Source organism: Amphiprion ocellaris, chromosome 24, assembly GCF_022539595.1.
Source record: "Amphiprion ocellaris isolate individual 3 ecotype Okinawa chromosome 24, ASM2253959v1, whole genome shotgun sequence".
Classification (NCBI taxonomy): domain Eukaryota; kingdom Metazoa; phylum Chordata; class Actinopteri; family Pomacentridae; genus Amphiprion; species Amphiprion ocellaris.
In genome coordinates, this window is record NC_072789.1 from 16,686,337 (window position 1) to 16,713,969 (window position 27,633).

The 27,633-nt window shown below is 38.0% G+C and overlaps 3 protein-coding genes and 1 long non-coding RNA gene across 5 annotated transcripts; 2 read left to right on the top strand and 2 right to left on the bottom strand.

The window, feature by feature from the left end:
- Positions 1-273: 273 nt before the first annotated feature.
- LOC129348272 (transcription activator BRG1-like) lies at positions 274-2,114 on the bottom strand. Of its 2 annotated transcripts, XM_055008356.1 has the most exons (4): positions 1,575-2,114; positions 1,056-1,187; positions 841-972; positions 274-705 (listed from the first exon to the last, which is right to left on the bottom strand). In XM_055008356.1, the coding sequence occupies exons 2-4, from the start codon at positions 1,142-1,144 to the stop codon at positions 555-557; spliced, it is 372 nt and encodes a 123-aa protein (XP_054864331.1). In that variant the 5' UTR covers positions 1,145-1,187; positions 1,575-2,114; the 3' UTR covers positions 274-554. The 2 variants fall into 2 exon arrangements, with proteins under 2 accessions (XP_054864331.1, XP_054864330.1); XM_055008355.1 differs by lacking the exon at positions 1,575-2,114 and having other exon boundaries at positions 281-705; positions 1,056-1,567.
- A 1,617-nt stretch (positions 2,115-3,731) lies between these two features.
- LOC129348270 (putative nuclease HARBI1) lies at positions 3,732-5,049 on the top strand. Its single transcript, XM_055008354.1, has 4 exons — positions 3,732-4,200; positions 4,302-4,414; positions 4,500-4,611; positions 4,695-5,049. The coding sequence occupies exons 1-4, from the start codon at positions 4,086-4,088 to the stop codon at positions 4,748-4,750; spliced, it is 396 nt and encodes a 131-aa protein (XP_054864329.1). The 5' UTR covers positions 3,732-4,085; the 3' UTR covers positions 4,751-5,049.
- Positions 5,050-5,128: 79 nt separating this feature from the next.
- On the bottom strand, positions 5,129-5,796 carry LOC129348292 (uncharacterized). Its single transcript, XR_008600804.1, has 3 exons — positions 5,733-5,796; positions 5,599-5,661; positions 5,129-5,486 (listed from the first exon to the last, which is right to left on the bottom strand). It is a non-coding gene; the product is annotated as an uncharacterized LOC129348292 (long non-coding RNA).
- A 6,063-nt stretch (positions 5,797-11,859) lies between these two features.
- LOC129348261 (trichohyalin-like) lies at positions 11,860-13,715 on the top strand. Its single transcript, XM_055008321.1, has one exon. It carries the CDS (start codon positions 11,980-11,982, stop codon positions 13,564-13,566), a length of 1,587 nt encoding a protein of 528 aa, XP_054864296.1. The 5' UTR covers positions 11,860-11,979; the 3' UTR covers positions 13,567-13,715.
- Positions 13,716-27,633: the final 13,918 nt, after the last annotated feature.

Sequence of the window (27,633 nt, forward strand, 5' to 3'; positions counted from 1 at the left end):
ACGCGGGTGCAGCGTGATCTGCTGGACCTGGCATCAGGTCCTCGCTACATAGGTCCTATGAAGTTTAAATTGGCTGCCCTTCGTATTTCCTGTGTTTTATTTAGTTCCTTATGCAGTTTTGATGAGTGTGTGACAGACGTATACGAGGCGTTTATGAAAATACAGAACAATTAGCGTCCTGTATTGATTCAATACGGGACGCTACAATTAATTGTCAAAGAAAGGACGATCCCGTATTTTAAGTGACGGGTGGCAACCCTAATGTAGGCTAACATACAGGCTAACGTACAGGCTAACATACATGCTAACATACAGGCTAACATTCAGGCTATCAAGGCTTATATGATCACAGAACTGAAGTTTTGTCCAGTAAAACTATTTCTTGATATTTTAGTGAACTCAGAGTTCTTGCTGTGATCCACCTGGTTCTGTTTTTAATGTCTCTGTGGATGATGTTCACATTATTAGCATCACTTCTTCAAAACATTTGTTCTGTTTGATGAGGAGCCAAACTGCTACCAAACAAGCAGCTCTGAAACCTTGTTCTGAACATCTTACCCCTCTGCAGCAGGACCTGGTTCTCCTTTAAAGTCAAGAGGATCTTCCTTGGACCAGTCGCTCTTGAAGGACACACAGCTGGATGCAGGTCCAGGTCCAGGTCCAGGTCCATGTCCAGGTCCAGAGGACTCTGGTCTCTGATGGATTCTGGTCAATAGAGAGGAAGATCACCAGGAAGACAAATCGTGTGGCAGAGTTTCAGAGTGATTTAATGATGGAACATATTTGGAACAATGACAGAACATTTGACACAACAGTCAGTAGTTTGATATCACAGCTTACTTCTCTGCAGCAGGAGGTTGATGATCTTCGAATTCAATGAGGCGATCATTAGACCAGTCACTCTTGAAGGACACACAGCTGGATGCAGGTCCAGGTCCAGGTCCATGTCCAGGTCCAGGTCCAGGTGGATTCCTGTGAATAATGATGCAGCAGTGATGTGATGCTGAGCTCTGACATGCACCAGAGTCCTGGACAGTTAGAGATGCTGGTCTCACCTCTGAGCTTTGCTCTGGTTCTCCTGTTCCCCACACAGAGAGCTTTTAGAGGGAGGGACTCCCTCCTCTCTGTCCTCACACTCATCCATGCTGCTCAACTCACAGCAGCTCACACACACTTTCTACCTTCACCTGCACAGGAAACAAACATCATTGATCCACTCAAATCCTCCTGGAAAAGATCAGCTGCTGCACTTCTACTATCAGTCCAGCAGATGGAGTCATGGAGCTGCAGAGACTCACCCACAAACCCAAAGTCAAAAAGACACCATGCAGTTTGGATTGTGAACAAACAAAGAAACATCAGCAGCTCATCAAACTGACTCAAGCAATCAATAATCTCATAGAAATATTGACTGATTGCAGTCAATCAATAACCTAATAATCATATTGATCCATGTTTAAACAGCAGTCATCCAAAGTTTGTGCTGAAATAAGAAGTGAACATGTAGAAACATCACAGAGCAGAAACAAACAGCAACATTACTGAAGTTAAAGCAGCAAACAAAGCAAACTTACACTTTATTCAAAGCGCTGAAGAAGAAGAGGAAAGTTTCCAGTCCACTCCTGGACGCTCAGACAGGTGATCTGTTTCCTGGAACCAGTCAGGACTCCACCTATGAGGAAGCAGCAGGCAGACTTTCACAATAAGAGCACATTTTACAGGCTGATTCCCACTCATTTCATGTGACGGATTATTTCAACATTCAACCTTTTTCATGTCTCTCAACATCCAACACAACTTCTACAAACCCTGTGGTTCATGAAAGCAGAAACTCCCATCAGGCTGTAAATCCCTGACAGTTAACTTTCCCTAGAATGGAATCACTGGGACAGAACCAACATCAGCAGAGATCACACTAATGCACATTTCCCTCAACAGTGCAGAAAGAGACATGTCTGCTCTCAATCTAATTTAATGCTACATTGAAGAAACATCTGAATATTTCTAGCATTTGGTTTCTTCAAAGTGTATCAGGTGAACTTTATTTCAGTTTAAATCTTTTCCCCTCTGCTGGACAGATCAGATCACAGGTTGTGATTGACAGCTAATAAGAACAACTCATGTTTAGAACTGCCTGACAAATACAAATTATATTTACTGATAAAACAAATTGATTTCAGCATCAGTTTGATAACTCCTGGTGGTTGGGAACACCCCAACATGTCTGAAGATTTGGTTTTAAGGAATAAAGTTTGATTTAATGTTTTAATTGTTTTTGAGTTAAAATACAACAAATGATTCAGTCAGTTTTATGTTCTATAGATATATAAAAGATAAAAAACAGTTTAAAGTGTCTTTTACTCACATTCAGATGGAGAAAAGAAGCTGCGACACGAAGACGGTAAAAGCAGAACTAACTTGAGGAACAGAAAGTGGCCGTGACGTCACTGTTGTCAGGGCAACGAAGCAGGAAACCCGATGGATCAGTTTGTGGTGAGTTAAAATGCAATTTTGTGAAAATGTGTGTTTGGGAACATTTTCCATTTCTTTCTAATTCTATAAATATGAAGCTTTTAGGACAAAATCCAGAAGGAAGAATAAAGAAGAATCAATCCCAGAACTGATGAGTCCATTTCAACACTAAATGTCCTGAGAAGCTGTTTTCCAGGAACTACAGTCAGAGAGGGAATCTACACTCTACATGTCACCTGAGGAATCCAAACCTTCTCTGGCTTCATCTTCTTCTTTGTCTGCTGCTGTGGACTTTAATCCACTCCTCATTTCAATGTGGAAGCTCAATAGTTTAGTGTTCTGCTCTCCTTTAGTCTCTTCTTGGATTTTATCACACTTTCTGAGTTTTTCTGGGTCTTTGCTTTAAACCACTTCCTGTCGTTTTTCCACATTCATGAAAATGTCCTTTAGATGAGATGAATCCAATGAAACTTTGAAGAATTTCACACATTCTTTCCCATCTCATTGCTTCATTCATATTTTTGACTCTCATAATTACACACAGTTTGGTAAATGTCACACTTTGAGCCTCTAGACCCACAACATCACTTTGTAAATTCTGTTTTTCAGGATCATTGTCTTGATTTAAATTCATGCCTCACTGTGAGGAGCATCATCACACCTACAACCCCTGGGAAAAATGAAGGAATTATCAGTCTTGGAGGACGTTCATTCAGTTGTTTAAGTTAGTAGAAAAAAAGCCGATCACAGACATGCCAGAAGGCATTTTGTGTTTTCCATCATGTGTTTATCATCTGGACCTCTGATCTGACTGGAGGCTGAACTCCATGAGAAAGTTGAAGAGCTGGATCCTCTGTTGTGCAGTGGTCTCAGATGTTCTTCATGTAATCAGAGAGTTCTCTGTTCAAATCCTGCTGGTTCCCTCAACTTCTAATGAAATAGAAATGTTCAAACCAACAGTTTTTGTTGTTCGTCTCCCGGGGTCCGTTTCACAAAGCAGGTTTAGTGAAAACTCTGAGTCTGTTAACCCTGAAATGAGGGAAACTCAAGGTTTTCCGTTTTCCAAAGGGAGGTAACTCAAACCAGAGACAGAGGGGTAACTCTAGCCTGTTTCACAAAGGGAGGTAACTTAAGCTCTCGGTCAGTTACCATAGTAACAGACTCTCTGACTCTAACCTGGTCGGGACCAGGTTTATCTCAGTAAACCTTGAGTTTCTCTCTGTCTCCGCCCTCTTTCAGTCACACGCTGTTTTGCTTCCTCATTCATTCATTCATTCATCAGGTGAGTTTTGGCGAAGTCTAGTTCTGCCGTCTATAAATGTCATGTCCTTTTATTAACGATCCAGTGGATGAAGGAGCAGCATTACTGCACAGAGAATTAAATATTCATAGATGTTCTCGCATTTCCTGACAGTTATCTTTTTGAATGGTACCGTTTCACGTCACAGTCCATAATCTACATACAACCTAATCCATCCTTACATTTACAACATCACCAACCTCAGTCATTCTCTCACATCCCAGCAGATGTTGTGTGTTGCACTGCGGTTCTTTGCAAATGGAAGTTTTTTATATAATCTGGGAGATGCAGAACACTTCAGTAAGACAACTGTATGCAGGACGGTCAGAAAAGTGTGTCTGGCCCTGAAACGACTTTTACCATCTTTGTGGTTTTCCCTGGAAATAAACCTGTCAGAGCCATCAAGGAGGAGTTCCACAGGATTGCAGGTGAATGATGTAGAGATCTGTTAACTTAATTTAAATCATATTCTGTTAATGACATTGTGCTGCAACCTCAGACTGGGATTAGTAATTTTAATTTCTTTTAGGATTTCTCAGTGTGATTGGCTGCATAGATGGAACACACATCCCCATCACAGCTCCCTCACATAATGAAGCTGATTATGTGAACAGGAAGTCCATTCACAGCATAAATGTGCAGGTAGGTTACAGGTAGATTGACTATGGTTTCAAAATGTTAAAGACTGCATCATAGTTCAACATCAGTCATTCTCTGAACTGTCAAGATCATATGTGATGCTGCATACATCATTTCTAATGTGGAGGCCAAGTGGCCTGGGTCTGTTCATGACTGGAGGATTTATCATGAGTCTAACCTGAGCAACAGACTGCAACGTGGTAAACAGCCTAAAGATTTTCACAATATAATTCACTTGTCTCCCTCCTTTAATATACTCTAATGTATCCACTATACATTACAGGAGAGTTTGATGGCCTTCTGCTGGGTGACAGGGGTTACCATGCCAACCCAGGCTGATGACCTCATACCCTGACCCTGAACCAGGCCCCCAACAGAACTTCAACCAGGCTCACTGCAGGATGAGAGCCTGGGTGGAGATGACCATAGACCTGCTGAAAGCCTGTTTCCAGTGTCTACATCACCTCAGGGTGACTCCTGAGAGGCCTGTGATATTATTGTGGCATGTGTTGTTCTTCATAATATTGCCACTATTAGAGGAGAGCAACACTCTGCCCTACAAACTGAAGACCCAGATGATGACCTCATCCACCTGCCAGCTGTCCAGGACAGCAGAGCAGTCAGAGACACCATATGCAATAATCACTGCAGAGTTTAAGTCTCCATCATCACCACCACAGCAGTCAAATAAAGACATGATACACATTTCATTTGGTCTTCTTTATTTCCTACAAATAAAAGAGCTGGTTTAGTTCATGTTCCAGTAGTTAACATAATTCACCTGTGACCTGCATCCACCTCTAACTTGTGCTCCAGTATTTCAGTTTCCAGATCTGCCTTCTTAATCTGGTGGTCCAAGTATTGCATTTCTTTATCTGTTTTTTGTATTTTTCTCAGCAAGTAGATTTTGTATATTTGTTTTACTGATAACTGGGAATACATAAAGGACATTAAATTATACGGTTGCACATGAATTCCACAGAATGAACCTCTGGTGTTTACTGAACATCCATCTCACTGTGTCAATCTGTGCAGTGGAAGTTGAGGAAGCATCCTGCTGCTGTCCAGCCATGCTCTGTTAAAAAGGATGAGAATGTGCAATACTTCAGTGTAGGCTAAATGTCACACTCTATATTCCACCAGAATGTTCAGAAATGTGAATGGGAAGAGAACTATCAGTAACATACCTCTAGATGCCTTTCTGGATCCCCCTCTGTAAAGGCAGCAGACACAGTTTCATCCTCTTCATCCTAGATGAGTGATATGTTTCAGTGGACTTAAACTACCATCTGGCTAAATCTCTGGAGTATTGTCTACTTACAGTTACAAGGTCTGTTGTGGTGTGAAGGGGCTCCACCAGGCAGATAGTACCATCACAATCTGTTGGACCAAAAGAAAAAAGACCCAAAAGAGAAATAAATATTTGTATGACTATGCTTTAAAAAAAACTATATATATCTATATATATATATATATATATATATATATATATATATATATGTATGTATGTATGTATGTATATATATATATATATATATATATATATGTGTGTGTGTCTATCTATCTATCTATCTATCTATCTATCTATCTATCTATCTATCTATATATATATATATATATATATGTATGTATGTATGTATATATATATAAAAAATAAAAAAATATATGTATGTATCTATATATATATATATATATGTGTGTGTGTGTGTGTGTGTGTGTGTGTGTGTGTGTGTGTGTGTATGTGTGTATATCTATCTATCTCTCTCTCTCTATATACACACACACACACACACACACACACACACACACACACCCAATGACAAGCTCGGGTATCACCTAAAATGCATGTTATTAACAGAATTTAAATGCAAATGCTAAATGACAGTTTTATACAACTCTATATTCATTGTTAAAGCTAGCTTGAGTAGTTATTCTGCTAAATTGACATGTAGCCATTAAATTATTCACTAGTGGCATTTCGGTAATTAGTTTGTGGTTAGAAAACACATGAAATACTAGAAAAGCACTCAGAGAGCGTAGTACTCCTCCAAGGCTATTCATTCCCCCATATGGCATTGTCAGTCGTTGTAGTAGAAGTAGTTGTAGTCGTAGAAATAGTTGTAGTAGTAGTAGAAGTCATAGCCGGAATGATCGTAGTAGAAATAGTTTAGTCGTCATAGTAGAAGTAGCTGTAGTCGTAGAAATAGTTGTAGTAGTAGTAGTAGTCATAGCTGGAATGATCGTAGTAGAAATAGTTTAGTCGTCATAGTAGAAGTAGCTGTAGTCATCATAATAGAAGTAGTTGTAGTCGTCATAGTAGAAGTAGTTGTAGTCGCCGTAGTAGTAGTTGCTGTCATCATCATAGTAGAAGTAGTTGTAGTAATAGTAGTCATAGTAGTAGTCAAAGCTGTAATCATCGTAGTAGAAGTAGTTGTAGTAGTTGTAGTAGTAGTTCTACTTTTAGTAGTTGTCATAGTAGTCGCAACAGTAGTCATAATAATAGTAAAAGAAGCCGTAGTAGTAGTAGTCACAGTAGTAGTCATAGTAGTTGTAATAGTAGTAATAGAAATATTACTCTGTTGATTCACCACTTTGATCCAGACTAAAATATCTTAAGAACCACAATATTAACAGTATTTACCTGAATACATTTCCACAAGTATTTTACCTAAGTATGCACATGTACTTTATTTGATTATTTTCTTTTTATGACACTTTACACCTATATTTCACTTGTAATAGTAGTAGTAGTAGTAGTAGTAGTAGTGGTAGAAGTGGTACAAGTACTAAAAGTAGGTGTAGTAGTGGTCATAGTAGATATACACACACATAGCAGACAGTGTGTAGTTTGATTTCAAAGTGAATTATTTTCAGTTTTCAGAGTTTGTACAGTTCACTAAGGTGGTTTCTGTTTGGAGGTGTCACCTTCACCAAACTGATTTCAGCCTACATGTTGTTTATGCTCCCAGACTAACTGACTCAAAGGCAGTAATCCTACGCATGCATGTGATCTGCTACACAACCTACGCTGTGTTCCTTGCTGCTGTTTCATTTTGCATCAGGCTATGAATGCTTGTGTTTCTAGACAAAAATACATGGATGTGTTCACGAGCGCTGCAGGGACTGGAGTGTAGAGCAGCATGCAGATGGAAAAGTAGATGAGATGTTTCTCTGGACCTTCTGATCACATTTTCTCTGCTGTGAAATTTGGAATTCGTCTCCGGTGCCTGAATTCAAGCTGACTGTAGCCTGAGTGAGCAAACTGTTCATTCTTCAGCCCTCTGAATACCAAGCAGCTGCTCAGCAATTCTCTGCTCCTGTCACATTTTTTACTCATGGTGGACTCATTTTTCACCACATTATGAAGTCCTGCATCTCCATAGAAGCAGCAAAACCACGGCTGGAAGTAAAAGGAACTCAAATATGTATTTTGTGTGCTTTGATAAAGTTAGAATGCCATAAATCATAAAAACGTTTCCAAACTTCTCTGGACATCAGCTGTAGAAAGGTGTTTCTCCATGCTGAATGTATCTCCAACAACTTGCTCCTCTGTTCACTGTTTCTGAGCCATGCTGCATTGATTTTATTGATCCTGTAGGTTTTATTTTCTCCCTAGTCTCTCTTGTCATCTGTTTTGTGTCTTGTTTCTCATTTCTTCTAGTTTGTGTTGTTTTGTGTCTCATTCTTGTTGTTTTGTGTCTCATTCTTGTTGTTTTGTGTCTCGTTTTCTTAAATCATTTTGTGTCTATTTTTTCTGTTTGTGTCTTGTTTTTGTTGTTTTGTCTCATTTTTGCCACTGTGTTACATGTTTTTATTTCTGTCTTGTTTATGTCATTATGTGTCCCAGATATGTCATATTGCGCCTTGTTTTTGTTGCTTTGTGTCTCTCTATGACAGTTTTGTCTCCACATACTATAGATATTTCACTATTTCTGTGTTTCCAGCCTCTACAAACTTTTTCTCTTTACTCTGCTCATCATCAGTAGAAAGATGTTTCTCCATGCTGAATGTATCTTCCAACAACCTGCTCCTCTGTTCACTGTTTCTGAGCCATGCTGCATTTATTTTATTGATCCAGTAGGTTTTATTTTTCCCTCGGTCTCTCTTGTTGTCTCCTCCCTGCTCTGTAAAAACACGACCTGCACTTCTGACTGTTAGTCACATCTGAGTCAATCATAGATTCTCAGTTTTACTTAGGTACTCAGAATAATTTGTCTTTTTTGTGTGAAAGGGTTCATTTTTTGAGAATATTCCAATAAGACACATTGAAATAAGTGATGAAATAATTCCTTTAATTCCGCAATTTTCTTGATGTAACTGCACGTCACACATGCTATGTTCACAGACCAGTAAGAAGTTGAAAATGTGAAGATTTTTTGTTTTGTTTTTGCAGTTTCTTGTAGATAAATGGTTTATGTTTGGTGATTAATTTCTAGATCACATGCCTTTTAAACTCACCGATAGATCTTGGAGGTTTAGAGGTTTAAAGTCACGTTTTAAATCCACTAGTTTGGAGATGGACACAGAAATGTCTTTACAAAGATTCTCATGTTAATTTATATTTTTGACAATCTTCCCTTTTGTCAGCACATATTCATAGGACACACATTAGATTCAACAGATTGCTGTGTTCGGTTTTACACATGGGAGACACAGCCGGGCATCACACACAAATACACACAAACATAAACACACAAACACACACGATACACCCCATCAGTCCGCCCACATACAGCCACTGGTCCCAGTCCAGGAACTGTGCCACCAGCTGTCGCCATGTTGGCCGTTGTCCTGATGTAGAAGGTGTGTGTGTGTGTGTGTGTGTGTGTGTGTGTGTGTGTGTGTGTGTGTGTGTGTGTGTGTGTGTGTGTGTGTGTGTGTGTGTGTGTGTGTGTGAGAGAGAGAGTGACGGAGATGGAGCTACTTCTAATGATTGTACCAACAACAGCTGAAGTGACTTTAAGAGCATTTTGGACCTGAAGACTGTGATGAACTGATTTAACTGAGACTCATCAACATACATGCTGTTAAACTGCTAACTGGGTCAAAGTTTCTGGAAAAATGCACAATCACTTAAAATGCATCTAACAAGAAGTCAAGACTGTAGTGGAATAGGAGGGAGACGTGAAGCACGGATGAGTTAACGGATAAACAAAGTGGAAAACAGATGCACAGACTCAACATGTGACTAAACACACTCTACTTATCTGAAACCACACATTCTCCAGTGAAAACTACATAGCAGCATTTAACGATAGATTTTTTTTTCTTAATTTGTGGGATATTAAAAACACATAAACAGTCTAAAGTATCTGTAACACCAGTGAAGAAGGTGGACACCTGGAAAGATCTGACTTCTGTAAATCTGCTGCATTACAACAGATCGTCTTAAATACACTGATTTGTAGAATTAATTGACAAAAAAGTGTTTTATAGCGGTTACACAACCACTAGCTACAGAAACATTCTTTGTCCCTGAAAAGGAAAGTTTTTTTTCTTTGTTTTATATCATATGCAATTCAGATGAAACTTATGTCCATCATGAGCTCACTGGACTTTAATATTATTACAATTCAACCCTATGAAGCCCAAAATTTGCTGAAAGGTTTCAAACAATGTGAAATTTCAAAAAATAACCAGAATTACACCATTTATCAGAACAAGAAACTGTAAAATCAGAAATAATTCGAGCACAAAAGGAAAAACAAAGCACTGTCTTAGTGAGCATCGATGTGTTCGACTGTATAAATTGGAGTTTTCTCTATAAAGTATTAGAACGATGAGGATTTAACGAGAAATCAGCACAGTTAATGAAAACATTATACAAAAAACAAAAGATCAATGGTTGAAAATAACTGAGGAAATCTACATAATGGAAAATCTAACTCACAAACTGAGGCTATAGGAAGCACAAATGGACCAAAAGTGGACTAAGTGGACTGAATACAGGACTGAAAATGGGAACGCTGGAAGAGAGCAAGGGGAAAATTATGATTAATAGGACTGAAGGATGCTGTAGATGCTCTGTTACTACCCAGGCATTGTTCAGTTGTTTTATTTGCTCATTTGTTTTTCTTGGTTTGTGTATTTATATAAAAATAAATAAAACCTTGGGTGGAAAAAAACTATCAGAAGTAATTTACAAATTTTCAGCTTTCCGATTTTCTCAAACTACTCACGTGAAACTTAGAGTTCCATCAGAAAAAATAAATCAGATTTTGTAATATTTGATCAAAAGTAATTTTTTCTGTATGTCTCATTTAAGAATTTGGCCAAAAAAAAAAAATAAAATGTTTGAACTAAAATAATTCTGTAAAAAACTACATATTCTGGGATCCTTGTTGACTCAGCTGTGGCCAACAGTCATGTGATAAAAATTCAGCAACTATTTGTCTGAATCACTGTGTGTGTTTTACACCAAACAAACAGGAGGAAAAAGAAGACAAGTAGGGAAACAAATTGAAAATGTAAGCAGTAAAACATCTCTATCATGTAGAATCACTACTGTTTTTCTAGTATTTAAACACCTGTGGGCACTTGGAAAAATGTTGTCCATGTTGAGTCCAAGTTTTTTCAATTATTGAAAAATAAATTTTAAATAAAGGAAGTTTTTCTTTTAGTGACTCGTGGCATCATGATTTTGTTTTTGAGTTCTTTCTACTTCTAGTCATGGTTGTGTTTGTATGGAAATGCAGCTTTCTTCTGCGTTTATTTGCTCTCTTGCACTGCTTTTCCAAATAAAACAGTGCAAGCTGCTGATCTATGGTTGGCTGTAAGAATGAACACAAAATGTTTCATGCACTTCCAGCATCTAAGGAACTGAACACATTGGATTATTGGATTATGTGTATTTTTGATGGCAATGTCCCCACAACATTAGGACAATCCTGCAGCCAATGCAGCTAATAATGGCAAACTTAAAAATGCTGATATTTACATGTATAATGACAACCTCCTTCGTCTGATTTGCCTCAAACTCAACGTTACACTTCCTCAAGACCCCAGCGACGCACACACCAAGTTTGGAATGGATCGGATGAACGACTGCCGAGATAATCGAAGAACACACACCAAGACACACACACAGATTTCCTGGTTTAGCAGAGAAGATGGAAGATTCTAGAGCCAGACTTCTAGAATCTTCTGCTGTGAAGTTCTGAATGTGTGTGTGTGTGTGTGTGTGTGTGTGTGATCCCTGTTGTTGTCCAAAGGCAAATGATGTCATGACACTGGTCAATTATGACATCACTGATGATGTCACAGGTCAATTATGACATCACTGATGATGTCACAGCCCTTTGCCTATAAATCTGGGACAGGTCAGAGCCTTTCTTCAGTGCGCCGGATTTTCTTCCAACGATTGGACGACAAACTGCGAACTTCTTTATTGTGGATACATTCAGGACTTTATTTGCATTACCATGGCACAGACAAATCAAACAAAACGCAAAGTTAGATTCACCATCACCCCTGAACAGGCTGCTTCCAAAGCCAGTAAGCGGCCTGGATTTCACAAGAAGTTTTCTACTTTGGTAGAAAACGAACATCTCAAGGAGCGAGTTAATACCATGGACCGCCGCCTTCAACAGCTCCTCACTGAAAAGCAGCAGTTCTTCAAGTGGGCAGAGGTCAGCAAGATCAGAACCTGCAAACTAGAGGAGCTGCTGATGAGCCAGAACAGGCAGATAATCCAGCTGCAAGAAAAGCTGGGGCCTGAGAGCCATAAGAACACAGAGCAAGACCAGGCCTCCTCAAAAACACCTGCTCCGGCCATGACATGGGCCAACGTGGTCAAAGGTCTGGGTAAGGCCAAACAGCCGGTCATCCTGAGAGAGTTCCAGGCCTCTTCAGAGACACCAGCTCCGACCATGACATCGGCCAATGTTGTTAAGGCTGAGGAAGAGGTGAAAGAGCCGGTCATCCTGAGTGAAGACCAGGCCTCTTCAGAGACCCAGACTACAACCATGAACTGGGCCGATGTCATGGAAGCTGAAGATGAGGTCAGGGAGCAGCTTAGGCTCAGAGAAGCTGAGGTTTCACAGCTGAAGCTGGAGAACGAGGGTCTCTTAGCAATGCTGCAGGAGGCTAAAAACCTCCAAAGAGAACTAGATCACAAAGAAAATGAGGACCTGAACTTGCAAGTCAAATTCTTGGTGGACAAGAATAAAAGTCTGAAGGAAGAAAACAACAAACTGCAGAAGGACAAACAAGCAGCAGTAGAAAAGACTGAAAAACTGGAGGGTAAGATCCAGCTGATGGAGCGCAACAACATCCCTCAAATAGAGCTCAACGAGATGAAGAAGTATATTAAAACGCTCCAGACAGAAAAGATAGAGCTTGAAGGCGATTATAACCGGAGATTCCTTCAGATGAAGAATCTGGAGAGTCTGCTTTTCCAAGAATCTTACAAAACTCAAGAGATTCTGAAGAGCCTTGAGTCTGCACATGAGCTGATCGCCATCAGAGAGCAGGAACTCGATCGAATCACCGGCATCAATGAAAACCTCTCAGCGGCGCTCTTCAAGTCTGAGGAGCTGCTGCTGGAAGCCGGCAATGAAGTCGAGGAGAAAGAAAAAGAAAAACAAGAGATTGTGAAGAGCCTTAAGTCTGCACAAGAGCTGATCACCATCAGAGACCAAGAACTCCAACGAATCACCGGCATCAATGAAAACAGCTCAGAGACGCTCATCAAGACTGAGGAGCTGCTGGTGGAAGCCGGCAATGAAGTCGAGGAGAAAGAAAAACAAGAGATTGTGAAGAGCCTTGAGTCTGCAGAAGAGGTGATCACCATCAGAGAGCAGGAACTCCAACAAATCACCGACAGCCATGACAACCTCTCAGAGATGCTCTTGAAGACTGAGGAGCTGCTGGTGGAAGCTGGCAATGAAGTCAATCAGAAAGAAAAAGAAAATCAAGAACTGCTCAAGAAACAAGAAGAGACAGAACATGGGATCCAAAAGAAAAACAAAAAGAGATTCTGTAAGTTTTTCAGGAGGACCAAAGACAGACAGAGCAACCAAAAAAAGACTGAAGAGGTGATTGGGGAGAGAGAAGAACCACAGGAGCAGGAGAAGAAGGCAAAGAAGAAGAAGAGCTTCTGGAGTTGGTTCAAGAGCAACAGGAAGGTGGAGGAGGCTGCTGGTAGCTCAGCTTAGCCTCCTCCTCCTCTCCAACATCTCTCACCTTCATCCTCTATTCCATCTTGTATCTTCCTCATCCCCCCTACTCTCCTACCACTACTACCTATCCACTTATTATTTCTTGATATTTGGTATTTTCGATTGGCTAATTAATTAATAAGGCATTAACCTTAGTGGGCAAAAAAAAAAAAAAAAGATTAAGAAAACAGAGAAGAAAGTGTCCCGTGACACTCAGACATCATAATATTATATAGTATTCAGTGAAACTAATCCTTTATTAGGAAGAGGCCTCACTGTAAATGGCAGGTTTCTGTCAGCAAATAGCTTCTCATGATGTTCGTTCAACAAATCGGTGATTGAGTTTCTCAATTAACCAAAAAAAAACAAAAAAAAAAACAGATATGTTGTCGACATCAGCCCTAAAAAGCCCACATTAGTTAATCACTATTTCTATCCATCCCCACTACGCCCTATTCCTCCTTTCCTTTCCTTTCCTTTCCTATCCCCCTCTAAAAAAATAAATAAATAAAAAAATAAAAAAAATTAAAAAAAATCATATAATATTTCTGCATGTGTGTGTATCAGATCTGAAGACTTCACGTCTCATTTCAGAGTTTTCAGGTTTCTGAAGATTCTGAAAATGAACTGAATTTGATTTATTTTCAGGTGATGCTGCTTCTAAATATTCCAAGGACTATTTTCAGAGGAGACTATCTTAAATCATCAAGTTTTAAATATTTTGAAGAGGAATTTTTGAGAGTTCATTGTTTTTATGAGTCTTCACAGATAATCTGACTTTTTACTTTTCGTATTGTTGGATTTATTTTGGAGTGTTTTATGCTGTGATTAGTCCTGCTGTTTTATTCTGTACAATATGATGATTGTTCTGTACTTTTATAATATCCTGTGCAATATTATTCTGTGTACATATACTAGGAGGACATGTGCTCATTGGTATTTTTCTGTTTAAATAAAATTTGTGCAATATAGATAATAACTTGTGCAATATTAATACTTATGTCAACATTTTCATTTGTGAAAGAATCTGTGCAGTACCACTGGCATGTGCAATAACGTTATTCTTATTATCAGTACTTAAGTATATCTTGTATTATTTTGGTTATTTTGGTATTTTTGTACTATTTTTTCTAAATGTTTGCACTATCTTTGCTGTTGGAACAATGCAAACGTCCTCACTGCTGGATATAGAGGCTTATTTTGTCTTATCTTCTGAGACATCCATTATCCATCCATTATCTATACACCGCTTAATCCTCACTAGGGTCGCGGGGGGGCTGGAGTCTATCCCAGCTGACTCAGGTGAAGGCAGGGGACACCCTAGACAGGTCACCAGTCTGTCACAGGGCTACATACAGAGACAAACAAGCACTCTCACATTCACACCTACGGGCAATTTAGAATGATCAATTAACCTCAGCATATTTTTGGACTGTGGGAGGAACCGGAGTACCTGGAGAAAACCCACGCATGCACAGGGAGAACATGCAAACTCCATGCAGAAAGATCCCGGGAAAGCCGGGACGCGAACCAGGGATCTTCTCGCTGCAAGGCGAAAGTGCTAACCACTACACCACTGTGCAGCCCTTCTTCTGAGACATTTATTCCAAATATTTCCACTGAATCCTGAGCGTCTAAGTGAGTCAGGAAGCATTTACAGAGATATGACCCTTCCCTGTCAAAGTGAAGACAGATTTTAACAAAACACAACATCTCACTTCAACTTTTACTTCTCTTACTTCAACATTTATCTCTCTTCTCTACTCTATTGCTGCAGCATCATTTCTCTTTACTTTTAAACTCTTTCCTCTCTTTAACCCTATAAAACTTTTTCTTTTTAACTCTGACCTCAGCTTTTATTCTCCTCTATTCATCTTCTCTGTACTACTCCCCATTTTTTCTTTCTATGCGCAATAAACCCCAATTTAGACCGAACATTATTTTAAACCTCAACACATCCTGGAATAGATTCTTTACAGTGCAGCCAACCAGTATAAACACCCAGAGCTTCCATGAACAAACCAGCGCCCCATAGAATGTAAGAAAAATATTCTCACCTTGACCGGTCCTTTGGTGCAGTAGAAGGTCTGCTGAAACTGTTGATGAACTGGCTTCTGTAGGCTACAAGCAGATCCTGCTGACAACGCCAAGTTTTCTCCTGGTTTCTCTTAGACATCGAGGATGTGCAGATGTTGAAGAAAACATCTGTTGACACTGACTTGCTTAACAATAAGTTTATTATAAAGAAGAACAGCATCGATCAGACAGAGAGACTGACTGGGAGGATTCAGAGCCAATATGAACCTCCCCGAATGATAACCGAAGGTCTCTTTTATATGCTTTGGACAAGTATGAGGTCACAACATATATTTCCTATTTAGAAGACATGTGGTCATAGAACAAGACCCTACTGATCAACCTCCTATCATTAAGACGCCCAAAGAGCCATTAGGGCCCCTGAGATCAATTATCATGACCTGGACATAATGACTCTCAATCTAATCTCAGCAATGACTTCCTTCAGCAGAAGAACACATTCTATTCTGACAAGCAACATATATTTCAGATCAAAGCAACATATATTTCAGATCAAAGCAACATATATTTCAGATCAAAGCAACATATATTTCAGATCAAAGCAACATATATTTCAGATCAAAAGCAACATATATTTCAGATCAAAGCAACATATATTTCAGATCAAAACAACATATATTTCAGATCAAAGCAACATATATTTCAGATCAAAGCAACATATATTTCAGATCAAAGCAACATATATTTCAGATCAAAGCAACATATATTTCAGATCAAAGCAAAATATATTTCAGATCAAAACAACATATATTTCAGATCAAAGCAACATATATTTCAGATCAAAGCAAAATATATTTCAGATCAAAACAACATATATTTCAGATCAAAACAACATATATTTCAGATCAAAGCAACATATATTTCAGATCAAAGCAACATATATTTCAGATCAAAGCAACATATATTTCAGATCAAAGCAACATATATTTCAGATCAAAACAACATATATTTCAGATCAAAGCAACATATATTTCAGATCAAAACAACATATATTTCAGATCAAAGCAACATATATTTCAGATCAAAGCAACATATATTTCAGATCAAAACAACATATATTTCAGATCAAAGCAACATATATTTCAGATCAAAGCAACATATATTTCAGATCAAAACAACATATATTTCAGATCAAAGCAACATATATTTCAGATCAAAGCAACATATATTTCAGATCAAAGCAACATATATTTCAGATCAAAACAACATATATTTCAGATCAGAACAACATATATTTCAGATCAAAACAACATATATTTCAGATCAAAGCAACATATATTTCAGATCAAAACAACATATATTTCAGATCAAAGCAACATATATTTCAGATCAAAGCAACATATATTTCAGATCAAAGCAACATATATTTCAGATCAAAACAACATATATTTCAGATCAAAACAACATATATTTCAGATCAAAGCAACATATATTTCAGATCAAAACAACATATATTTCAGATCAGACACTACAATAGACCTTGTGCTGTAATCAATGTCTAACTTAGTTTTTATTTTCATTGCAGTGGTTGATTTTTCCTGAACAAGATCAATGATTTTTTTAATACGTCTTTCTCCAATTTTCTTTGGTCTACCTGTGGGTTTGAAACTATTATAACTTTCTTTTTTATTCAGTGAATTACTAATAACACACTTTGATCTTCATGTTTGTTTGCTTATTTGTTGATAAGTAGAATTTAATTTTCCATGTTGAATAATCACAGATTTTTCTTCTTCAGACAAGGTTTATCCTCTTCCATGGCAACAATGAATTGTAAAAATGAAAATAGAAAAAATATCTTTTGTAAAGCAGTAAAACTAATGTTTTTATTTTTGTTCTCATCTTTTTTTTTGCCATTGAACTAAATTAAGCCCTAAAAGCAAATATAAAGAACTACAAAGACTGTAACAAAAATCTACATATTTTTAGTAGTGAAAAGACTCAGAAATAAAACTTGAAAATATATGATATTCTGCATTTTAATTTATATCTGTTCTTATTATTACAGTCAGTGACTGAGTAAAACGTGAACAATATAAAGTTATGAACTTTAACTTCTTTCTGATTTTTCTCTGAACAATAAAAAATAAAGTGTGATTCCAAAGTGTGACGGTTAGATCAACATAAACTACTAATATCCTGTTTAACTGCTATAGAACCATCAGAGCAGCAGATTCTAAAGTCTGGTCCAGATAAGGAGCTCTACAGTGAGGCTGACCGTCCATCATAGCTGTCTAACCTGGACGCTCACATCTCTGGAACCGTTGGAGCTCATTTTTAATCAGGTTCATCTGGATAAACTCACCACAGATTTGATGTTTTTAGAACGACTTTCTCACCTGAAATCATCTGAAAACTACATTTTGTGTCACAATAACAGTAGTATTCCCAAAATACTTGTGTTTCCTCTGAAAGTTTCCTCCTGGGTCTTTGCTGCTGGTCTAAATGCATTGTGGGTTATTTGGCTCCAAGTCCACACTAGTCTGGTCTGATGATCCTCCATAATGTGGGCGGAGCCAGAACACATCCAGGTATTTCATCTGTTCTTGATCAGATGCTACTTTGAACTGGATCAGTACTTGGTCTCTGACTGATGACGTTTTAGAAGAACACCAGAACTCAAGTCTTGCTTTATTATAGCATTGTTTACCAACAAATATACAACAAATAGGCACCGATTATGTCGTACAATTCAACTAGTCCAAGCAGCAAGAACAAGAAAAGAAAGAAAGAAAAATAATAAAATAATATAAAATAAGATAGTTTAAAATAAATTAACTTAATTTTCTTAAGGAGTAAAAAAAAAGTTTCAAATCATTTTTTAAAAGCAATAAAATTCGGATCAACCTTAAAAAAATCTACATTTGTGTCTATAAAATGTATCAATTATCATTCTATTGTTACACATTAGTTCCAAATCTTTGTTTTGCATAAAGAGAGCAAACTTAATAGAATTGTATTCAAAGACAGGTTTAACATTCTTTGTTAGCAACCATTCATGCATTCTGTCCCAAAACCTCCTCACAATAGTTCAGGTGGAGAAAAGATGTTCTGGAGTTTCAGTATCTTCTGGACTAAATGTGCATGTGTTATTATCCAGATTAAATCTCATTCTGAAACATTCTCTACATGGATAAACATCATAAAGAGTTTAGAAATGAACTTCTTTCATGTTAGATAATAAAGGAAAAGACAAATATCTGGTTCTGACTTTGATAGTGTCAGTCTTTGAAAATGTTGGAGATAAAACTTTTCCTTTAACAGGAAGAGGAAAACATTCTTCTGTTACTAATAATCTCAAAATGTTGTTCTTACATTTAATGTCTAAAAATTTAGAGCTGCATGTGGAAATCTGATCATTTAAAGGCTAATCTCAAGGGATCAAAATCACATCTTAAAAGAAAATGAATTCCTCCAGCATTAGAAAAAGATGAGGCGGTAAAGTAAAGCACAGATAATGTTCATGTTTTATAAAAGTCTGGAACCACCTTCATTTCATTGAACCATTCATTGTTTCTAAATCAATGACATTCAAACCTCCTCCTCTACTGATTTTTGTTACGGGGTGGTTGGAGAACCCAGGTGCAGATATGAGGGACAGGTGGCAACAGAAACAGATCTTTATTGAAACCAAACAAAAAATAAACCAATACAGAAAAGAGAAAACAACCAGGACAAAAACTAAACCAAATCTAATATTAGAATAAACTACATTAGTAAACCTACAAAAACCCACTGCTGAACTACAAAAACCAAACAGGGATAAACTAAACCAGACCACAAAACAATGTACTTACAAAACCAGGGGGAAACAGAACTAAGGGGAGCAAAGTCGGCAGGTTCAGGGAATCCAGAAGCTGGTAGGAGAACAAAACTGACAGACAGACAGACAGACAGACAGACAGACAGACAGACAGACAGACAGACAGACAGACAGACAGACAGACAGACAGACAGACAGACAGACAGACAGACAGACAGACAGACAGACAGACAGACAGACAGACAGACAGACAGACAGCTGGGGACAGAGAGGACCAGCAGTTATCCAGGGATGGGGGCTTGACAAGAGTCCAGGTGAGGCTATGGCAGGCTGGAGACTAGAAACAGGGCAGGTGACAATCCAGAGAACAACAGAGTCCAGGTGGGGAAATTCCAGGGGGAAAAGCCAGGGGGAATTTTGATGCTCAGCTCTTCCATGTGTTTTTCCTGGATATCAAACCTGTCTGTGAGCATATTGACAGCTTCTAGTATTTTCTTACTAGCAGCAATGTCTCCTGGCTCTTCTTTTTCTTTTTCTTCCTCTGATTTATAGTTTTCCAGGCTTGCAGCTTGTCTGGTGTAGCTGGTGCTGCTTCTTTTGCTGTTCATGTTGACGGCTGGTTCATTGACGTTGTTGCAGAGTAGTCATGATCCATACATCCACAAAGGAAGAGAAAATTACTCTCCTTTCTTTTAAAAGTCCTAGACTTCATTTTTTGGAGACTAAACTTCAGATGAAACAAACTATGAGGGACCGTTTGAAGATTTCAGGAAAGTGTTGCTGCTCAGAGATCCATCTAGCTGGAAGTCTCTCTCATCCAACTAACAAGTCAGGACTCTGTGGATTCAATCTGGGAAAAGTCATGATGTTGATCGACCACTAGATGGCAGCAGAGACTCAGACACAAATCTCTGTCCCTGCATCCGATAAATAATCAATAACAATACTGATACATTATCCAGCAATCAACCAATATTACCAATATGTTTGGTAGTTTTAGCTCATATTTTGGTCATTTTATACATATTTGTGGTAGTTTTGTCTCATATTTTGGTCATTTTATACATACTTGTGGTAGTTTTAGCTCATATTTTGGTCATTTTATACATATTTGTGGTAGTTTTGTCTCATATTTTGGTCATTTTATACATACTTGTGGCAGTTTTATCTCATATTTTGGTATTTTTTTCTATATTTGTGGAAGTTTTGTCTCATATTTTGGTCATTTTATTCATATTTGTCATAGTTTTATCTCATATTTTGGTCATTTTATACATATTTGTGGTAGTTTTAGCTCATATTTTGGTCATTTTATACATATTTGTGGTAGTTTTGTCTCATATTTTGGTCATTTTATACATACTTGTGGTAGTTTTATCTCATATTTTGGTTTTTTCTATATTTGTGGTAGTTTTGTCTCATATTTTGGTCATTTTATTCATATTTGTGGTAGTTTTGTCTCATATTTTGGTCATTTTATACATACTTGTGGCAGTTTTATCTCATATTTTGGTATTTTTTTCTATATTTGTGGTAGTTTTGTCTCATATTTTGGTCATTTTATTCATATTTGTCATAGTTTTATCTCATATTTTGGTCATTTTATACATATTTGTGGTAGTTTTAGCTCATATTTTGGTCATTTTATACATATTTGTGGTAGTTTTGTCTCATATTTTGGTCATTTTATACATACTTGTGGTAGTTTTATCTCATATTTTGGTTTTTTCTATATTTGTGGTAGTTTTGTCTCATATTTTGGTCATTTTATTCATATTTGTGGTAGTTTTGTCTCATATTTTGGTCATTTTATACATACTTGTGGTAGTTTTATCTCATATTTTGGTATTTTTTTCTATATTTGTGGTAGTTTTATCTCATATTTTGGTCATTTTATACATATTTGTCGTAGTTTTATCTCATATTTTGTTTTTTTTTTCTGTATTTGTGGTAGTTTTGTCTCATATTGTGGTCATTTTATTCATATTTGTCGTAGTTTTATCTCATATTTTGGTCATTTTATACATATTTGTGGTAGTTTTAGCTCATATTTTGGTCATTTTATACATATTTGTGGTAGTTTTATCTCTTTTTTTGGTCATTTTATACATATTTGTGGTAGTTTTATCTCATATTTTGGTCATTTTATACATATTTGTGGTAGGTTTAGCTCATATTTTGGTCATTTTATACATATTTGTGGTAGTTTTGTCTCATATTTTGGTCATTTTATACATATTTGTGGTAGTTTTAGCTCATATTTTGGTCATTTTATACATATTTGTGGTAGTTTTATCTCTTTTTTTGGTCATTTTATACATATTTGTGGTAGTTTTAGCTCATATTTTGGTCATTTTATACATATTTGTGGTAGTTTTATCTCATATTTTGGTCATTTTATACATATTCGTGGTAGTTTTAGCTCATATTTTGGTCATTTTATACATATTTGTGGTAGTTTTATCTCATATTTTGGTCATTTCATACATATTTGTGGTAGTTTTATCTCATATTTTGCTCATCTTATACATATTCGTGGTCGTATCTTCACCAGTGTCTCCAGAGCCACATGCAGTAAAAGAAGTGATGAAATGTTCTTTCTGTTCTTTAAAACATCCAGTAGAACTGGTCTTTGTTTCTCTGTTCTGTGTTCTTCTTTTAGTCAAAGCCAGTCAGGATTGTGGTAGATTTGTTCAGTGAGTGAGACGCATCTTTTAAAACGTCTTTCTGAGCAGTGATGAGGAACAAATGCATCGATATCAGAGGGAAAAGTTCAGATGTGGGTTATTTAGAGTGGTCTGTCGTGTGTCTCATCCTGTGACAGTTATCTCCTAAATTAATTCTAATTAATGGTCAGAGAATCACTGGAGCAGCTCTCCATCTAACGGGTCAGGTTCCTGCAGATCAGAGGAGTCTAACCCAGGTGGGATCTGAGGAAAAATGAAGCTGTCTGGGAGGAAATTCACCTCTAGCTGCTCACTGCCTTCATCCAGACGTCTATCCTGCTTCCTCTGATAATTCATTGAACTGAGTAGCCTTTTGAGTGCTTCAATGAATCTAGCAGTCCCGTCTGTTAACGGCAGCTTTCCTCTTGTGGTAGGACGCCCAGTCCGTCTCCACTCATGCTGTTTGTGTGCATTGGATCAGGTGAATAGTGGGGTCGCTCTCAGTTGCTCCCTGCTGCCCATTGGATGCCGTTCAGCTGGGAGCAATTATTCTATTGCACCTTGCCGTGCCAAAGTATATCTGGGAGAGGGCTGCGGGTCTCACAGGTGCCTCCTCTTCCCTCTTCCTGGAACCTGAGTGTCGCATCGGCAGCGTGGGTTGGCGTGGATGTGTGGATCCACGTGGCTGTCTTGAGATGCTGGCTGTCCAGCTTCCTCCGTTCACTTCTGCCAGGTTTGTTCCGACACGGTCGCTGCATCTCTGGGTGATATTAGTGGCGTGTCTGCTGCGCTTTCTAGCAGAGTCGCTCTGTATCCTGCTGAAGGTTGGGATTCGGGCGCGCGTGGCCTCGGAGCCGCGTGTAATAATCCACGCGCTGCGTTGGATTCCTGAGGGAGGCTGGCTCGCTGCTGTCTGGCGTTTTTATGCGCTTTTGTGGGCTGCACATGAAATATGACTGCTTTCTGATTGCTGCTGGCAGTTATCAAGCTGCGTTCTTCTGCGGCTGCCTCACCTGTTGCCTGAGAAGCTGTGTCGTCATTTCCGGGTGATTCCATCTCTGAAGCGGGTCGCTGCTGCTGCTGTTCTGTCTGTGGTTCACCACGGCAACATCTCTGCTCGTCTCTAGTTGTTCTACTGTTATTGTGTTGTTGTTTTTAAATCAATCTTTGTGTGTGCGCGTGCCTGCTGTCTGGAACACCTGGAGTAAATTCTTCTGGATGAGATTTGAGTGTTTGCTGCACCATATGTGGTTCTGTCTCTGTAAAGGGAATTAAATGCAGTGTAGGATTTAAAGCTGCACCAGATTCATCCTCATCAGCTGACCTATTAATAGCTAGTTTATTATTATTATTATTAGATATTGTTTACAGATCTTGGGATCGTTTATTTTCATTCATTATTATCTTCTAGTGATCTTGTGTTTAATTATCCAGTTATTTGGGGGGTTTTGCAGACTTTGTCTCTTTTTTTTCTGGTTTATTGTGTTGATGGAGTGTGTAAGTGACATATGAAAGTACAATCAACCTTGGTGATGACCTCCAGAGTCCAGCATACTGTGGTGTCGGGGCAGTTCTTTTGATATCTATATATTATTGCCCCTTTGCTGTGACTAACAGTTTGCCTCTTCTCTCTGGACAGGAGCTGTTGGGCCAGTGTGGCTAGTGGCTGACTGATCCCCTGTGGTGGTGGTCCCTTCACTTCCTGTACAGTAGAGCACTTGGGTGTTTTGTTTTCTTCATGTGTGGTGTGTAGCATCAGGATTCTTGTCCTCCCCCTTCAGTTAGTCATCTCTGCCTGCTAAACCCTCGGCTCTGTGTCTAGTGTCTATATTCTGCTAGTAAACTGAACTAAGCCTTAAAGGGACCCTGGAGGATTGTGCAATATTGTGCCACTGACTAATGGACTATTGATTGGCATCACCACTAAGAGATTTTAACTGAAAGATTGTACATTTTAACTGTTTAATAAATTCTATTTTGTAAACTTTACTTTGGAATCACGTCAGTCTCAGGTGTTCTTACCTGTGTGACCTTTTTGTTGGTGTTAGAACGATGGTTCCCTCTAATAGAATTCCTGGGGGTGAAATTCCCCTAGGTGGCGCTGTTGGACACTTGTTCCATGTTTCTAGCATGCAACAACTCCCACCTTGCTTCTTTATCAGGTGTATTTTACTCCATACTGAACTCTCTTCAGGTTTTATATATGCAGTGACATCATTCTTAATTAACATGAGCAATGACCTCATGTTCTCCCTCCTCCTCCACCTCATCGATCATAAGACGTCTCTGTGTTTTTGAGGAACTAAAACTATGTGTTTTGGACGGTCTAAGCAGTCCATCCAATCTCTCCTAACTGCAACTCAGAGCAGGTCTCTGATCAGGAAATGGAGAAGCTGATGTCAGCATCTATCACTGACATCCCATTGTGCAATCTTTTGAACAATGTGCACAGACTTACAAAAATCCCCAAAGTCTATTTCCAGTTAAATAACATTTACAGTGAACATTTAACTCTAGTTCACTTTAGCTCTTGACTTCTTATACCCCAGTTTCTTATGGAAATTAAATCCCTTAAAACATCAAAATCCTTAAAAGCATTTCATTTTTATAAAGCATCAGTTTCAGATAATAATCAAAAACATCACCTTTCAGTGAGATACGCTTGTGATTCAGTTGCCTTTAAACAAAGATTATAAAAATAAGAACCACATCCATCACCCTTCAGTGAGTTACTCTTTTGATTTAGTTACTTTTAAACAAAGATTATAAAAATAAGTATTGAAGTTAGTTTAATCACATTCATTGGGTTTTAGCATAACTTGGTTATAAATCTCAGGTTATCATATCACAGTGTGTTTCCTCATTTAGCTGTTATTCTGCCAGAGTCTCACCCTGATGGCTGATTCTGGGATCTCATATCTCCATGATGCTGAACACTGGAAACGTTGTTTATCCGTAATTCCACTAACTTGACTGAACGTTGGCTGCAGTTCCTGTTATTTAAACATCAATATGATGTATAAATGCAGATGGACTTCATATATTTCACTATGCAGACATTTTTATTCATGTCCAGTATATTTTATAGACATAAACATATTTGATAGAAATATTAGAAATGGATTTCTGTTTCCTCATAATAATTGAGTTAATGCCATTAAATGTTCATCAGTGATTCATCTTTAGTGTAAAACCTTTACTTTGCAGCTATATTTTAAAAAATGTTGCTCGTTTTAAGGGAAGACATTAAAGGATGGTTTTCTTAGTTAAATGAATTAAAGGTTTAATTGATTAAAAATGTGTTTATTTCCATTTTAAATGTCTGGATTTAATGAATACAGTTGTATTTTATATTATTGTAAATTCTTATTCAGATAAAACATTAGATGATGGATCAGTTCATTCAACATTACACTGGTCAGTATTGATTTAATGAGTATTTTCTTTCATTTCACGTGTCTGTATTTAAAATGACTCATATTAAAACATGATTCCAGTGAAACAGATTTGAAAGAAGTCAAAAGTCTCACTGTTTTCCTGTTCAGTCCCTTCAAACTAAAGCTCCACAGTCTGAGTGTTGACCTCATCAGACTGGAAATGAGCCTATTTGAGGATTCTTTAGGATACAAAGCTGCTTTTTACAGCCTTTTACACAAATCTCTCTCAGAGATTTCCTCTGTTGTTTCTATTTCTATCTTTTCTGCTTGTTTTCTTGTCAGATAAAGTTGAGTGCAGAAAGACTCACTGGGTTCTTTTCTCCCTCAAATGTTTGACAGTGTTAGTGTGCTTGTTGTAAATGTTCCACATGAGTAAATAACAGGAACTGCAGGATCTGAATGTAAAGCCAACAAAGCAGCATCAGCTGATCCACCTCCACTTCCTCACATCCAGCCTCCACTGCTGCTCAACATGGGACTCTCTGAAAACTAGTAAAATCCCTTGTTGTTCCTGGAATGTTTGCTAGAAGTCAGCAGGATGGGATCTGGCTAGTTCCTGGATGGGAGAACCTGGGAATAGCAGATAGATGCTGGAAGCTTTTATCTGTCCAACCTGCAGAGGACGCTGCTGCTGCTTGACTGGAAACAGCCTGAAGAATCAGAGGAGGAATTATTCTGAAGATATGGAGAGAAAACACACAAGTAAACAGTGAAGCAGCTACAATCAGTGATTTTAGACACTGTTGGCTGATTTCATCTAGAAGATATCAGATAAATGGAGGAAAACGTTGAATATTTCACATTAAAATAGCATGAAAGTGAATTAGTGAGGCAGGTTCTCAGTTGTAAAGACAATAAAACGATGCTTAAAAACAGAATTTACAAAGTGATGATGTGGGTCTAGAGCAGGGGTTGGAACCTTTACCACTCAAAGAGCCATTTGGACCCGTTTCCCACAGAAAAGAACACACTGGGAGCAACAAAACCCTTTTGGCATTTAAAGTGAAATAACACTGCATGTAACGGGCTTTTTTTGTTTGTTTTTTTTGCCTTTATGCTATATATAAACAAACTATGTGTTGCATGTATGAATTCACTGAACTCCTGCAGAGAAAACAAAATGACATTTCTACATGCAACAAAAACATTTTGAACTTCAAAAAAAAGACATTGGGTTGAAGGTTACTTTCAAGTAAAATACTCACTGTCTAATCGAGTCCTTCTTGAATTTATAAAAAAAAAACACTGAACTTAAATTATCCACCGGTAGCAAACCAAAAATGCCGTCCTCTTCTGTGAGCCGTCATCCTTTTACTGGTGCGTACAGTCAGCTGTTAACCTGAATAATAAAAGGACTATTTCATTGTGATGTGATTTCTGCTCCTGGACCTCAGTTCACAGCGTCTGGACATCAGGGCTGCATGACGTCACCTTCATCTTTACACAGGATCCTAAGCTGTCATCTGTGAGGTGTGTTTGTTTTTAATAAAGTTCATGTTGGAGAAAGCAGATGAATAATAAACAGCTGATATAATGTATGTTTGTAATGAAGAACTCAGAGTCAGGATTTTTAGCCACAGCCCTTTATTCTTCTCCATCACACACAAGATGAAGGAAGTTCTCATTTCATCACTAGAACAGGACTGAAACACTCAAATCAGGATCAAGTCTGGCTGCACAAAAACCTGATTTTCACTGGACAATAATGTGTGAAAGTCTGTCAGCAGTTTGTAGATTCACTGCTTCCTCTCTCATTTCACACTTTGTGCAGCTCAAATGCTTTTAGTTCAAGTGAGCATCAGAGGAAACACCACATCCTGATTTTCACTCTCAACATTTGACTGGAAAAAGATGCAAACACCACATTTGGCTCCTGGAATAATCGCAACTTCCATCTTTGAAGAGGAACAAGTTTACAAGGAATCATTTAGAAGGATTTCACAATGAAACACATTTAATCCATGAATGTGGAAACATGTTTCTGAGGGACAGAGTCATGGAGAGACTCAACTATCTGTTCAACACTGTTTCTCTACCAGGAGGAGACTCTGGAGACTCAACTCAGCACAGAAACACTGAGGAACCAGACCTGGACCAGAAC

Excerpts from the sequence above, each read along its gene's own strand:
- LOC129348270 (XM_055008354.1), top strand. The coding sequence starts at position 4,086 with ATGCAGGACGGTCAGAAAAGTGTGTCTGGCCCTGAAACGACTTTTACC. Across the intron at positions 4,201-4,301 it reads GGAGTTCCACAGGATTGCAG|GATTTCTCAGTGTGATTGGC; the intron begins GTGAATGATGTA and ends AATTTCTTTTAG. Across the intron at positions 4,612-4,694 it reads GAGCAACAGACTGCAACGTG|GAGAGTTTGATGGCCTTCTG; the intron begins GTAAACAGCCTA and ends TATACATTACAG.
- LOC129348272 (XM_055008356.1), bottom strand. The coding sequence starts at position 1,144 with ATGGATGAGTGTGAGGACAGAGAGGAGGGAGTCCCTCCCTCTAAAAGC. Across the intron at positions 973-1,055 it reads AACCAGAGCAAAGCTCAGAG|GAATCCACCTGGACCTGGAC; the intron begins GTGAGACCAGCA and ends CATTATTCACAG. Across the intron at positions 706-840 it reads CAACCTCCTGCTGCAGAGAA|AATCCATCAGAGACCAGAGT; the intron begins GTAAGCTGTGAT and ends TCTATTGACCAG.
- LOC129348261 (XM_055008321.1), top strand. The coding sequence starts at position 11,980 with ATGGACCGCCGCCTTCAACAGCTCCTCACTGAAAAGCAGCAGTTCTTC.